The 15,587-nt window shown below is 42.8% G+C and overlaps 1 protein-coding gene across 1 annotated transcript in view; it reads left to right on the top strand.

The window, feature by feature from the left end:
• CPE (carboxypeptidase E) overlaps positions 1–5,804 on the top strand; it is an 84,026-nt gene extending 78,222 nt beyond the window's left edge. The window contains 3 exon segments of the mRNA XM_006081820.3: positions 2,214–2,313; positions 4,137–4,255; positions 5,005–5,804. Coding sequence (XP_006081882.1) covers positions 2,214–2,313; positions 4,137–4,255; positions 5,005–5,103 — 318 coding nt within the window. The 3' untranslated portion in view covers positions 5,104–5,804.
• The last annotated feature ends 9,783 nt before the right edge of the window (positions 5,805–15,587 follow it).

Here is a 15,587-nt window from a genome sequence, read left to right as displayed (position 1 = left end):
TCTTGTGTTGAAGAAGCTGAAAAAAGTCAAGTCACAATTATTAACTGCATATATTTGGGCCCAATCCAGGTGAATTATATGTTTTAGAAGTGATTGACTTACCTTCCAATGATGAACTTTAAGCTTTCATTTCTCTAAGGTTTATAATACTGATATCAGGATTATAGTGCCTCAAGATGCATAAATTCATTGCCACAGTTTTTCTGGTCCCCAGTGACTTTTTCACCATGGGAATGTCACTCAGAAACCAACTTTTTATGTTTCCAGTGACTAAATTTCAACCTGTTAATTTTGGTTAGCTGATTCATAGCTCAGTATTGGGAAAAAAATCATCGATTCACTAGATACTAAAAGTGTGTTGTTGTTTTTTTAATGGATTTACTCTCGCCTGGCTGGTGTTGCTCAGTGGTTGAGCGTCAGCCTATGAACCAGGAGGTCATGGTTCGATTCCTGGTCCGGGCACATGCCCAGGTTGTGGGTTTGATCCCCGGTGGGGGGCATTTAGGAGGCAGCCAATCAATGATTCTTTCTCATCATTGATGTTTCCCTCTCTCTTCCTCTATGAAATCAATAAAAAAATAAAATTAAAGAAAAATAATTATAAAAAATGTATTTACTCTCTTATCACTATAGTGGTTGCCAATAAAATTAGCATTTATTATTACCAACAACATGTATAACTTTTTACCATTTTTAAATTTCCTTTAGAGAAAAGAATTACATGTTGCTTTTATAGAATTTCAGAGGTTGTTTTTTTATTTGTTTATTTTGAGATCATAGTAAGAATATTTCTATTTGTGAAACCAGTACATATACCAAAATGTAAACTTTCAATTTCAACACATTTTTAATTATTACATATAATAATTGTATAAACTTCATTTTAACCGAATGCACTTTTCTTCTATTGAAAGGGGGTTCCTATGATCTATTGCTACCTAACAAATCACCCCCAGAGGTTGTGGCTTGGAACAGTAACAGTCATTTTATTATCACTCAGGGTTTTTGAGGAGCCAGGAATGAGTTGTATGTCTGGGCAGTTCTGACTCGGGTCTCTCATGTGGGTGGAGTCAGGTGGGGCCTGGAGCTGGGGTGGTGGGGATGCTGAAGCAGCCAGGGCTTCCTGCACATCTCTCCATCTTCATGTCAACCCGGCCTCTCCACGTGGTCTCCCTCCTTAGGACTTAATCTGGGCTTCCCCACACCATGGTGCCTCCAGAGGTTTTTTTTTGATAGGACATACAAAACATTTGCTGATAACCAGGGTCAGCTCTTCCATAAAACATTGTACCACTGACAAATTTTTTCTCTGTTCATAAAGGGACACATGAGGCTTATTCTACTTTCTGTAAGGAAATATTCAAATGTCATCAATAGCAAAAGGAAAATCATTTTCTGGGGCCAGATTGAGAAGTAGCCTGAGCATTTGGGAGGTCGGGACATAGGTTTGTTAAGTAATGAAACTGAACTAACATTTGATGTTCCAGGAGCAGCGCTTTCTCAAAAACCTGAAGTGATTGTCACTTCTAACACATACTTAGTTGAATTATCGTTTAAAAATGCAATATAACACAAAATATAACACAAAATAAAAAGAAAAAAGCTGTTTTTGTAGTTTGCATCGCAATAGCTAGTTGATGACTGCAAGTTAATTCAAGGGCGTTATTCTCAATAACAGCTCTTCCATTTAATTTCTAAGCACAGTTTTCAGCTATGAAGTTCATTGATCTTTCATGCCACTTGCTTTCAACCAAAAACAATACTGTTAATGGGTTTGATGCCAAAGTAGTCGCAGTATATATCATTTTATCTAGAATGAAGAAGTATTCATGTTGTAATAGTCTTGTTAACTGATAGTGACCATATAAGATAATCACAGGTAACTACATTTAAAACAGAGAGCAAGTAATGAAATCTGCTAAGACCAGAACTATTTTAAAGATACCATTTTGTTGTTTTTTTGTTTTGGTGGTTCAGAAGGTACTGCAAAATCTTTCCTTGACTCAGAACAAGATGTCAGTTTTGGAGGGATTACTTCTCATTTGCCCACTTGAGAAAAAGCAGATTAAAGAGTACACAAAACATTCAGTGGCCTTTTGAGCATGTTTTGGGGACCTACAGTATTTTGTTAGAAAATAAGGAGATGCTTGATATGAGATGGACTTTTAGGTCATTTCTAATGTGAATTTTCTGGGTGTTCTTGACTTTCACAGGTACACCGAGGAGTTAAAGGGTTCGTCCGAGACCTTCAAGGTAAACCAATTGCCAATGCAACCATCTCAGTGGAAGGAATAGACCACGATGTTACATCTGGTGGGTGTTCTCTGCCATGATCTGAGGTTCTTGTATTATATACAGGAGCCCAATTACTTACCATAGTTATAATTCTTATGCTGCTCTAAGCAAAATAACTAAATGCTTCATACCTCTTTACCTTCTCTCAGCTTTAATCTAGGTAAATTTCCTTAAGGGAGCAACTCAGGCAGTTACCCAGGCTGGCTGCTGCGTTTAAAAATTGGGGTGCATGCCCTAACTGGTTTGACTCAGTGGATAGAGCGTCGGCCTGCGGACTCAAGGGTCCCAGGTTCGATTCTGGTCAAGGGCATGTACCTTGGTTGCGGGCACATCCCCAGTGGGGAGTGTGCAGGAGGCAGCTGATCGATGTTTCTCTCTCATCGATGTTTCTAACTCTAAATCCCTCTCCCTTCCTCTCTGTAAAAAAACCAATAAAATATATTTTAAAAAAATTGGGGTGCAGCAGATGGCGCTCTTTCCTCAGGTATCTCACTGCAGAGCTGCAAGGTGGTGCCATCCACTGGAGTCTCTTATTCCCGAGGCAAAGGAAAATGAACCGGCTAGCATTAAAATACCAGTGCCTTTTTTTATTTCTCTTAGGAAGAGGTGCTGGCCTGGGTAGCTCAGCTGGTTGGCGAACCATCCCGATACACCAAGGTTGCAGGTTCAGTCCCTGGTCAGGGCACATACAAGAATCAATCAATGAATGCATAAATAAGTGGCACAACAAATCAACATTTCTCTCTCTTTCTCCCTTCCTATATGTAGATGTCCCAAAAATGTATACACAGTTTAACAGCTGATAGCTCAAGTTTGAAAATGAGATGTATTTCAAAAAACACTGCCTTATAATTATTCAAAGTGTGTGTATATACTTTTTTGGACAATATATATCTATATATCTATATATCTAAGTATGAATTGTTCCAGGGACCTAGCTGCTCAAGGTGTGGCCCCCACTGGCAGCTGGATCAGCGTCTCCCAGGAGCTGGTTAGAAATGCAGGATCTGAGGCCTCCCCACAGAGCTAGTGAATTAGAATTTGTATCTGGACAAGTCCCCCAGGGATCTGCACTGACCTAGTGTGCAAGGTTGGCGTTTATGAATCAGAGCTAGATCAGCCTTCTCCAGCTCCTTGCACCCCACAGGGCAGGTGTAGAGGGGAGAGGTGGGGGTTATCCATGGTTGGCAGTTTGCCAGGCGTGTTTCGCCACGCGGGAAAAGCAATGACTTGAAGGCCTATGCGTGAGAGTGATTCTAGTGGTGGGCCATGGAGGCTAGTCCAGGTCAGGAGGGACCTCTGGGTACATGGAGAGTGAGAGAGGGGGACATGTAACTCAGCTCAAGAAATCTCTGGAGAACTTGCTGAAAATACAGTCCCTAGAAGGCAATCCAACCAACAGACTCGATTTAGAAATCGAAATGTCTACCAAGTGCCTCAGGGATTCTGGTGAGACTGCCTTTGGGCCACACCTTGGGAAACACTGATCTAGACTCTCCGACCGTTAGGTCCTCACCCAGAGATGCGTGGCAAGAATAAGAAAGATGCTCTGACCCCACCGCTTGGGGGCTGTGTATGTCTTTTTAATCTGTGTTAGTCCTGATGTGATTATGGAGAGTGATTATCTTAGGAGATTTATCAGACAATTTAACACTCATATCTGTAAAACTGATATGGGAACTGATGCCCTCTAGCAGTTAAAATTAATCGAATTCCATTAATAACTGCTTTAGAAATGGGAACAAAAGGAGTTGAACTGAGGTATACCGGGTATTCCTTCGCGGGTATTACTGTGCATGTCACGTATGTGCCTTGTGATTTGACGTTTTGTTTCCTTACAGCAAAGGATGGCGATTACTGGAGGCTGCTTGTACCTGGAAACTATAAACTCACAGCCTCAGCTCCAGGCTATCTGGCGATAACAAAGAAAGTGGCGGTTCCCTACAGTCCTGCTGTTGGAGTAAGTCATCGTATTAACGGTTGAGATTGATTAAGCACTTGTGTGTGCGCCAGGCATAGTTAAGTGGCTTTTATTCAATCTTCGTAATAACAGTCACCATTGTCTCAGTGACGGTCTCACTCAGCCCGGCCCCTGCCTCGGCCATGGCCCAGGCTGAGGAGAGGGAAGGGATGACATCCCCTTCCCTTGCTCTGTGTCTCTCGATTCTCCATGGACTTGACGAGGACGCCTCGTTCCCAAGGAGAGTTGAGTTCCTGGGCCATTGGCCTCCATGGTGGTTTGGGAATGAGTGAGCAGCTTCGAGATTCTGGAAAGCAGAGCCTTGTGGTTGGGGATGCCGGGACACTGAGCTGCATAGCAGGAGAAAATTCAAGGTTGACAGGAGAAGCGCACCGAATAGTCAAAGGCAGAAAATTAATTATAAACGACATCTTTTTCCCGGCTTTACTAAAGTCCTTCCTAAAGACTGCCTTTACATAATCTGCCTTTAAATATCCTGCTTTTAAATAATCCTACAAAGCTATTAGATCAAAACACAGTTAAAACGTAATGGTTTTGGATTGTCTTCCTCCCCCAGCCCCCAAGTATCTTTTATCATGAGAGATTTTTTAGGGTATACTTTAATTCAAGTGGCTAATTTGAGCTTATCCTAAAAGCTCTGAGATTACTCTTTTAAAAAAAATTTCATTTCAGCTTTTAAAAATACATATGCACTTTGATAACAATATATTCCTGATTTTCTTTTTTAGGTTGATTTTGAACTGGAGTCATTTTCTGAAAGGAAAGAGGAGGAAAAGGAAGAATTGATGGAATGGTGGAAAATGATGTCAGAAACTTTAAATTTTTAAAAAGGGTCTAATTAGCTGCTTTTGTTCTGTACAATGTAGTCTGATGTAACGTGGCCATTTTCTTTTAGAGTTTGTGCAGTTAATTTTTAACGTTGATTTAAATATTAATAGACATTACTTAAAATAAATAATTAAACTCTTAGAGGTAAAAATACAATGACTTGCTCTATTTCTTCTTATATAACGTTCATTTTCCTACACATATTATACAAGAGATTGTAGAAAAGATTGAAGTGATCTGGCCATCTTAGACTTAACTGCAATATTCCATGTGTTATTTACAGTGCAGAACTTTTTGAGTCATTCTAGCTTTTAAAAATTAATGAATGCCTTTTAATATAATTGGTGACAATGTCACATAATGAATGCCATTGAAAAGGTCAATAGCTACAGCTTGGAGTTGTGAGCACTATATTGAAAGACCTAAATTGTTCAGTATAAATTGTCATTTGTCTCTTGTGCTGACTAGCTATATATGTAAGCATGATCTTGTTAATGCATTTTTTGATGGGAAGAAAATGTACGTGGTTAGCAAGAGGTTTTCTGAAGGGAATGGAAATTGACGTCTTGCTTGTACATACAGGGGCTATACTGCTGTACTCTACTGCCTGTTAACATTCCTTTGAAGTTTAGGTTCTCTCGTGGTTGTAGATTGACCCAGAATTGCATTAGAAATGAATAAAGGTTAAAAAGCAACACCACGCCCATGGTCTGTATTTGAATGCTGTTGTGATTTTGGTCTAGAGTTGTGGTCTCATGATAAAAAGGTGTTCCCTTGATAGCAGCCTCTCATCTGTGCATCCTCTGCATTTTCAGATTTATTCACTGACGGCTGTCTGCCGAGCATCGTGCAAGCTCCCTGTCTATTATTGCAATGGACTCAAGGTTCTGACCCCTTGGGTTTTATGGTTCAACTGTGGCCACAGACTTTAAATGTACATACACATGAATATGTAATTATGAATTGGTAATGAGTAAAATGACAGGAAAGAATAGTGTGTAGAGAGAGAGAATGTCAGAGCAACTTAAATAGACCGGATGGGGTGACTCAGGGATGGCTTCTGATGCATCTAGGCCCAGACCTAAAATATGAGTAGGTGTGAGCAATGCAGAGTGACTGAGTGTGGGGCAGCGGTTCTCAACCTGTGGGTCGAGACCCCTTTGGGGGTTGAACGACCCTTTCACAGGGGTCGCCTAAGGCCATCGGAAAACACATATATAATTACATATTGTTTTTGTGATTAATCACTATGCTTTAATTATGTTCAATTTGTAACAATGAAAATACATCCTGCACATCAGATATTTACATTACGATTCATAACAGTAGCAAAATTACAGTTATGAAGTAGCAACGAAAATAATTTTATGGTTGGGGGTCACCACAACATGAGGAACTGTATGAAAAGGTCGCGGCATTAGGAAGGTTGAGAACCACTGGTGTAGGGGTGTTGTGTGTGTGCATGTGTGTCTGTGTGTGTGGGTTTGGTTGAGTGTTTCAGATACAGAATTTTTAAAAAAATAGCGTTAACTGTTGTAATAATAGACTCCTGAATACATAGCAGCTTACGTGCAATAGAAGTGTATTTCTTACTCAGGTAACTGTACTGGGCAGCAGACAGAAATATGTCTTTTCTCCACACCGTGTAGAGACTGCTGCAGTCATTGCAGAAGAGGGAAAGGGAGACTGAAGAACCAATAACGAAGTTTTCATTGCCTTAGCCTGCAGGTGACACATACAAGCTCTGCTCACATTTCATTGGCCAGAACTAGTCACATGGCCTCTCATAACTGAACAGGATGCAGCAGGTATGGTGGGGGAGGCAAGTAGAATGTATGTCTAGGACCAAGTCAACTACCCAGCGGTTTCCATATAATCTTGTCCTTGCAACTGTGATTATACAGGGCTTCAAAGTTTCCCACTGCCCTGGTCATGCTCTCAGCCTGCTCTGAGTTAATCTAATGAAGGGTCTAGAATTGAGTACTGTTGGGAAGGAAACCCCCCCATTGGTCAATGTTTCCGTGTTGAAGGACCTCCACTGGAATAAGACTCCTGGCCTCTAGCCCCACCCCTGACACTCCTTGCAGAGGGCAGGTGGCGACAGGTGAGTGAATTGGGGGAAACAACTCTCTCAAAGGACTGTAAGCTTCCCCTTCCCCAGTGTTCCCTGCCCCGGGCAGACAGCTCCCAAGTCCCCTGGGTGCTGAGTGGGCTCTGGGGGTGTGTGCGGGAATGCAGGGAGGGCTTGTGGGCATAGAGTATTCATCTTTGGTCCGTAGATCAAATGCCATTTTCTCCCATTAGTTTATAAATAAAGCTGACAGTTTAACCTCTATTGGTCTCCTGGGTCTTATTTTTCAACTGGTTCTGAACTCAGAATGGGAGAAATTGGCATTTTATGTTGAATTCCTACAATCTTTTAAGAGGTATAATACTTTAATGCTTTAAGTGTGGTGTTATTTTGTTTGTTTTGTTTTGCAGAAGTAACATGGGCCCATATCTCTCACTTTCTGAATACGGCACTTCTCTTAATACAGTCCAAGATGATACTGACCTTTTGGAGGTTATGTTATATGATTGCCTCATATAAACTTAGCATAAAATGAAAACTCTGAAGTAAAGCTTTTGCTTTGATTTGAAACTAAACATTGTAACAGACAAGAACATGGAGGATCTGAGGGCTCAGGGTTAAAGAGATCTGGATTATGAACAACAAAGCCGAATTGTCTTAGGTAACAAAAATCAGAAAGGGAGGGGACTGGGCAGTTGATTTTAATGAAATAATGAGCACATTTTGAACTTTGCACCCCCTCTCCCCCCAATTGTCAATGAAAATCAGACACATTGCTATGGAAAGAATAGCTTATTTCAATTCGCATGTTGATTTTCAACCCATCACATAAATGAAGATAGCTATTACTTACAGGAAGGGAAGTATGAATTTTTTTTTTCCAGGGCAGCAAGATTTTCTTTTTGTCACCATGAAAAAGACCTTGGGAAGTATGAACTTTGATATTATTTTATTTGCACAACTTCGGAAATCTTTCCATCACTTGATGTTGTGGGAGGCTTAAAGACCATTATTTGTTCCAACGCATGACTCAACTTCTCTTTTCACAATTCTCGTAAGGATTGTCTTCTGTGGTTGGGACTAGATGGCATTTGGAGTTTCTGCCTCAGAAACGTCAGGATAGAATGTGCCTGGGCTCTTTAGACCCTACCTGGTAATACACTGCATCCTAGTTTTGCTGTTCTTAGTAAACATTTTAGGTACTTACAAAAGTTCTGATTCTTTACCCTTTAATTTTTTCAACTAGAGAGTCAGCCTATGAATCAACTCAATCATAACATGAGTTTCCAGGGCAGCACATACATTAGTTTTCTATGATTCATTGAAATTCATGCAAAATTCCCCAAGAATCAGTGTTTTTAAAAGCAGAGCAAAGGTTTGCTTAGCCCGGTTAAGGGTCATCAGTGCCTCACAGGAAAAATCACCCTGATGAAGCTTGTTGGAAATTTCCATGAAGCCAGAGGCCACAGGCTGATTTTGTGGGTTGTTGCGCTTTCTTCTACCTCTCCTATTTGTTAACCTGTCTGAGCTGTTTCAGCATCCTATCCCCTTCCTTGTCTTCCGTTTCTTTTATTTTGGAGATTTATTCAGGAATTACTAAATACTCACCGAGTGGTCTCTACGGGAGAGTAGAATAGCACACCGCCATGGTCTCTGCCTAAGGCCATCATCACCGGAATCACCATCACTACCATCACCATCACCACCATGGAGCATGTGTCTTGTGCTACACTCTGTGCTAGGTACTTGAAATGCAATATTTTTTTATTTTATTTTTTAGTCCTCACCTGAGGACATTTTTCCATTGATATTTTAGAGAGAATGGAAGAGAAAGGAAAGACAGAGAGAAATATCGATGTGAGAAAAACACATCAATTGGTTGCTCCCTGCACAAGCCCCAGTCAGGGCACGGGCCAGGGAAGAGCCTGCAACCAAGGTACATGCCCTTGACTGGAACCGAACCTGGGACCCTTTGGTCCGTAGGCCGATGCTCTATCCACTGAGCCAAACCGGCTAGGGCTGCAATATTTTGAAATCCATTTATAACACTAAGATAAGGAAGTATTGCAGCATTACTATTTAACAGATGAAGAAACAGACTCAGAATTTATACTCCTTACCTCACAGCAAGTAAGTGGCTGATTAAAATTTCTGTTTGCTTGACCCCACTTTCAGTTATAAAATAAATAAGACATGGGAATGTAATGTACAGCATGGTGACTGTATTAGTAATACTGTATTGCATATTTGAAAGTTCCCAAGAAGGTAGATCTTAAAAGTTCTCATCACAAGGAAAAAATTTAGCAACTTAACTAGACTTATTGTGGTGATCATTTCACAATGTACACAAATACCGAATCATTACATTGAACACTTGAAACAAATGTTATATATAGTTACAATTCAATTAAAAAAAGATAGAAGGTGGAGGGACTTTGCCCAGAAGTTCTGGGTAATTGGATGTGAATGTCTATCCACAGATGTTTGTTCAAAGAATGAATGAGTGTGTGTTGAGAGAGGAGGGAGCACACAGTGCCAGTTGAGCAGCATACACTCGAACAATGATGTCCCAACATTAACCTAGAATAAAATCAGAGCCTTAGCAACAGCAAGCAATCTGGCACATTCAGAAACTTACCGAGAAGAAAACACTTACTGATGAAATATACATATCACTCCCTTTTTACTTTATAAACACTTAACAATGTCCAACTGGAATTGCTACAAAACTGAGAAAAATAGTCTTATTCTCACATCTATATAATTTTTCAGAATTAAACTTACTGGCTCTGGGCCTTAAAATTGATCTGGCTGAAATCCTCTTATCCATAGACTTAAGAAAACGGACTAATAAACAGCTATTTAAGGAATTCCTAAGAAATCACAGTTGGTTACCATAAAACAAAACATAACACGTACAAAATATGTAAATCAGAAAATGATACGACGACTTTTTTGAGTAACAGAATCAGTGTTTGAGTTAGGTCTCATGAGTTTGAACATCACAATAATGCATTGTTCTTGGTGTGCTGATTAAATGACTCTTTCAATTTTCCAGTGCACCCTCTGGCTAAAAGTACTGTTTCGTCTATCCCACATTCACACTAATATTTATTCTGCGAATTCCTGAAAAATCAGCCCTCACGCTACCAGGCCCACTTCTATCCCCGGCTCTTGCAATGACGCCACCTCAGAGCAGCTGCCCGCAGTCTCTGCCGACAGCTACCCTTTGCTGCAGAAGCATCACTGCGGCCTGTCCTCGGTGTCTATTTTAAACCTCAACGTTGAAGGGCAAGATGGTGAGAAAATCGCCTTGAGTCTAACCAGGGCTTTGTCAATGTGTTGCCATGGCTTCTCTGTTGTGGGATTTGGGGGGTCTGGTTAAGGGAGATTAAAGCAGTGGGTGGTGCAGCATTTTTCGCTTTAAACCTGCAAGATATTTCCTTGTGCATGAAACGCACAGAGGCCTTTCAAAGCCAAGTATGCGTGTAATTAAATCAGAAAGCACCAGTTTTATGAGCACAACCTCAAGGCCCAGACCGCCACGCGTGCTCCTTGTCGGTCTACAGGAGGCGCCAACACACGCTGAGCAGATGTGAAAAGGAGGATTAGATGCTGGGTGTGTGGCTGAGTCCTTTGCCAAGTGGGTCCCGCAGGCTCCTGCCCACACCAACTCGGCGGTGTTATCTCCTCTTCCTTCTTTGTCACCCACGCAGCAGGGAGAACATGCCCCCGGCAACCACAGCGCAAGACTCTCTACGCTCCAACTTCTTAACTGGGGCAGCTGTGACCCACGTCCACACACGCTGCACGTGACCTGCTGATTGGCTGCTGTGCCCAGTATTGACAGGTTCGTTGGGGTTGTTCACAAACAAACAAACAAACAGAAAAAGCAGAAAGCCATTCCCCCCCATTTAGGACTCACTTTCAACCCAGTGTTATTATTTTTGAGTTTTTGCAACATAAAATGTGGGGCCCGTTTCTCTTGCATTTCTGCTCTCCTGGTTTTCTGATCAGCTGTCTCTCATAAACATTTTGCCTGCCGCCAGCTTCCACAACTTCCCTTTGCCTGTTTGTCTTTCCTTCTCTCCTGCCCCCTCTGTCTTCCCTTGTATTCGCTCCCTCTGCCCCTCTGGGCCTCTCCACACGGCGATCAGCCAGGAAAGCAGTCGAAATCAAGCAGCGTAGACTCTCTTCTTTCTCCTCCTTCCCACAGGCCCTCCTCTGGAAGGGCCTTCCTGGGAAAGGGCCTTCCTGGGAAAGGGCCTTCCTTAGCCCCAGCCGCTCTCTGGTCAGCCTGCCCTCTGGAGAACCCGCTTGACCTTCTCCACAACCTTGTAAGTCCCCAATCCTGACCCTGACCCTGACCCCAAGAGCCCAGGTCCTCATTCTGGAATCTGCTCTGCCTTATCTGAAAGCAGGTCTCCTGAATGAAACAGGATCTTTATAAAGAGTTATGTTGCTTCTCTCACTATTTTTAAAAAGTATATTTTTATTCATTTCAGAGAGGAAAGGAGAGGGAGAGAGAGAGAAACATCAATGTTGAGAGAGAATCATTGATTGGCTGCCTCCTGCATGCCCCCTACTGGGGATCGAGCCCACAACCTAGGCATGTGCCCTGACCGGAATCGAACCCAGGACCCTTCAGTCCTCAGGCTGACACTCTACCCACTGAGCCAAACTGGCTAGGGCGTCACTATTGACGAATATGAGAAACTGCAACCAAATTTATGAGACATCCAGAAAGGTGAACTGAGATCAGGCCGGTGGTAGAGAAGAAAGAGCCAGGACCCAGCTCAGAACGCCTACCTGCGCAGCAGCTGCGACTTGTTGACGCCTCCAGTGGCAGACCAGGTGAGTTCGGCACCTTTAGAACCTCCGTATCCTCATGCTTGACTAGAAAACAGCATAGTTGCTTTAAGATATTTATTAAAATGGTATTTATTAAACCATCTCATAAGTCTACACATAGGAACTTCCTATAGCATGCAAGAGAAGGCCAAAATGGAAGCACACTAAAAGCTTTAGCTTTGGATGGTGAGTATATTTTGATTCAAGTACACTGTGACTCAGAAATAGCTCTGTGCTGCCAGCAAATTCTGGACATACAATGCCATGACGCGTACATGTCAGTAATGTTGACTCCCTGAGCAAGACAAGCAATCAAATCTTAGACATACTCCCTCCACCGCCACACCCCTCCCAGGGCGAATCCAAGGAATGCAATGAAGCTGCAGAGTCTGACGTAGCAACTTCGGCGGGGAGAGGAGTCAGTGAAAACTGGCACTGATAACACAGGTCATGGCCAGGGCAAGAGGGAGCAAGGCGGTGGGGGAGGGGGGGTGCTGCCGTTGGTGTGGGATGATGCTCTGCGTCCAACTCTATCCTTCTGATATAGGACTGTCTTCTTCCTCTTCTCCCTCTCCCTCTCCCTCTCCATATCCATCCCCATTTCTACCCATATAGCCACCCATGCCCAGGAGCTGTTAGCACCTTGTTCAGAGTCTACCACACCCACCGGGGGTTGGAAGGACCAGAGATGGGAGAGAAGAGGACGAGCAGGCAGTGATGCCACTTCTGCTTTTGGCTACACTCTGAATGAAAAAGATCTGCTTCTTTTTCATTTTTAAGAACCCTGTGTTAAGAATGTCCAGTCCTTAGAGCTGAAATAAGCTGTCTTGAAACGTCGCTTATAGGGCATTTTGAAATACTTTTCCTGCTTACGCATCAGAATAGTGTAGTGTTAAAGAACAAATGAGATGATGTGAAAAATCAACTGTGCTATTGATCTGTGTGAGATGACGATGACATATATTCCCATAGAGATGTGTGACAAGTCATAGCAAAACAGTTAAGATGCTGTCGAGGGAAAATTGTGTAGAATTGCTTGGGAAGAAAGTGTTTCTGAATTTTGAAGGGGATTTCTCTTGTAGTAGGTTGTTCTGCTAAAAGACAAAAGCAAAAGTGTAACAGTATCCAAGTGAGAAAAAGAAGCTCTGCCTCAAGCTGCTTGGTGGTACATGTTGCCGCAAATATTCTTCACTGTATACACGCTCTTTGTAGAGTTCAGGTCATGCAGCCTTTTAGTTTTAAAATAGTGCCATGTATGTAAACTTCTGATAATTTTGGAATGTCAGACTTCGTCCTGTTCTTGCAATCCCCCGCCCCCGCCCTTTACATCGCCCCCCCCCCCCCTCTGAGCCACTGTCCTTTAAAGGCCATCATTTAGGAGACAGGAGTAGGCCAGGGGATGCTGGTTAGGCAGTGACTAAATATTGCAGGATGCCAACATAAACCTAAGCCTCAGCAGGCCTCCGCTGTATTTGGTGCTTCCCATTTGCTGGAAGCCACACTTCAGAGAGAGTTCCTTTCACTCTTCTCTTCTCTTCCCTCCACATGCACTCATCCCTGATGACCCCCAGGAAGGGTTTAGCCCCGTGCAGAGGTCCAGGTCACCGCAAATGCCCAGTGAATGCTACCTACCTTGCCTTGGGCTTATTCTGGCATCCTTTGAGCAGTGAATTCGAGTAGGTGTGAAAAAAGCCCATCACAGAATCTGTCAGGCAAATAAGCCTTGGCTGTGTCCCCAGGGCCCAGGAGAAATGACGGAGGCACAAGGTGAACTCGGGTTGCGGCCATCGGAGGTCACGAGGGAAAGAAGACAACACTCAGTACTCTTTGCCCAGCCTGTTTGGATTGGGTTTGGCCTGGAATCTTCCTTTAGAGACCAGAGCCCATCTGCTCCAGCATTCATGCCCTCTGAGCTCGAAGACTAGCAGCAGTGGGATGGAAGTGTGGGTGCAAGAAGCAAATCGCATGTGAAACAGAGGGGCAAAGTTGTAGGTTTTATAGAAGGGCAAGGACTGGGATGTTTCACCATTGTTTTTAAAGTTATTAGTGGATAGACTTTGGTGGGAGAAGTGACTGTTTTTCAACAGGTATTTGCACGCTACTCAAGTGAGGGCCACTGCAGCCCAATGGGCACTGGTCACTACCATACCTTCCCAGTGCCCTCGACTCATGTGTGGTTGCCATGTATGTAACCTGCTCTACAGCACAAGGGAGGGCCCAGCGCACAGACTGCTGTTTGGGACCATGACGAGTCCTGAAAGGGCACAGGCTCCGGGCTAGGACATTGCTAGGTTCATTCTGAGCTCAGCCACTTCGAGAATGTGTCATGTTGGGCAGGCAGGTGACTGGCTCTCTCAGAAACTTCCTTTCATAATCCAAAGCAAAAGACACCTCCGTTGTCTTTTTTAAGAATGAGAATGACTGGAAGTAAAGTATGCAAACATCTGCTTATAAACACTGGTGGACGTATTTTTTCTGGACAAAGTCATGATTTGTGGAAAGTAGCCTTCTGCCTTTTTAAAACAAACCAATGTGTTTAGAGAACTACGTAATCAGCTTAAAATAAAATAGTAGAAACATTTCTTAGACACATACGTGAGTAGTGAAAGAAATCTAGAATTGCTCTGGCCAAACCAAGAAAAACAAACAAATATAGAGTAGAGATTTTTAAAATCTTTTTATTTACAGAATAAGGACCTGGAGAACAGAAGCCTGAGTGTGTCTTGGTAATGACATTTGGTAGTTCAAGGAAAATAAGACTTCCATTTAGCATGTAGTTGCATATTGCTTAGTTGCTTTGTTTTTGTGGAAGAGGATTTGGGGTTGGTTTTTGAATTTTTGTCTAAGATCAGAATTCCATTTTCCCAGAGATCTCAGGGAGTCAGGTAATGTCAAAAGAGGGAAAACTCAGAAATGAGGTGAGAGGGTTATTCTGGGGCAAGGCAGTGGGGGGATGCCTGGCCCTCGAACCCCAGATGGTGGTAATCGAAATGATAATCTCGGTGACAATGATCATTATCATTGTTATTATTGGAGAGGTTACTGTGTGACAGGAAACGTGTCAAGCATTTCCTACATTTCCTTTCCCTTTCCTTTCCCAAGCAAACCTATGGACTAGTTTTGATCCGTTTCACAGAAGGGAATCCAAAGCACAATTTAAAATGCTGTTAGTTAATGAGTGAGAGGTGGCCCATGGAGTGAGCCCATGTCTGCAGTCCGGAGTAAGAAGTAGCCATCTAGCCTCTTAGCGATATACCCTTACAAGCTTTCTCCAACACCCTTCATTAGGGTTAATGTGGATTTGCTCATTGTTTCTGCAGTTACAAATGATTTCTCCACCTTACATTCCTAGAATATTCCTTTAGATCAGGGTTTCCCAGCCTCAACACTACTGACATTTTGCAACGGATAGTTCTTTCTTGTGGGGAGAGTGGAGGCGGGGAGAGCTGGCCTGTGCATTGTAGGGTGATTAATAGCCTCTATGCAATAGATACAAGGAACAACCCCTCCAAGTCTGACAACCCAAAATATCCCCGCCATTGACAAATGGTTCCAGGGGGC

The sequence above is a fragment of the Myotis lucifugus genome, unplaced genomic scaffold, assembly GCF_000147115.1.
Source record: "Myotis lucifugus unplaced genomic scaffold, Myoluc2.0 scaffold_1, whole genome shotgun sequence".
NCBI classification, from domain to species: domain Eukaryota; kingdom Metazoa; phylum Chordata; class Mammalia; order Chiroptera; family Vespertilionidae; genus Myotis; species Myotis lucifugus.
The sequence above is the reverse complement of the archived record's forward strand: the minus strand, read 5'-3'. Positions and strand labels throughout refer to the sequence as shown.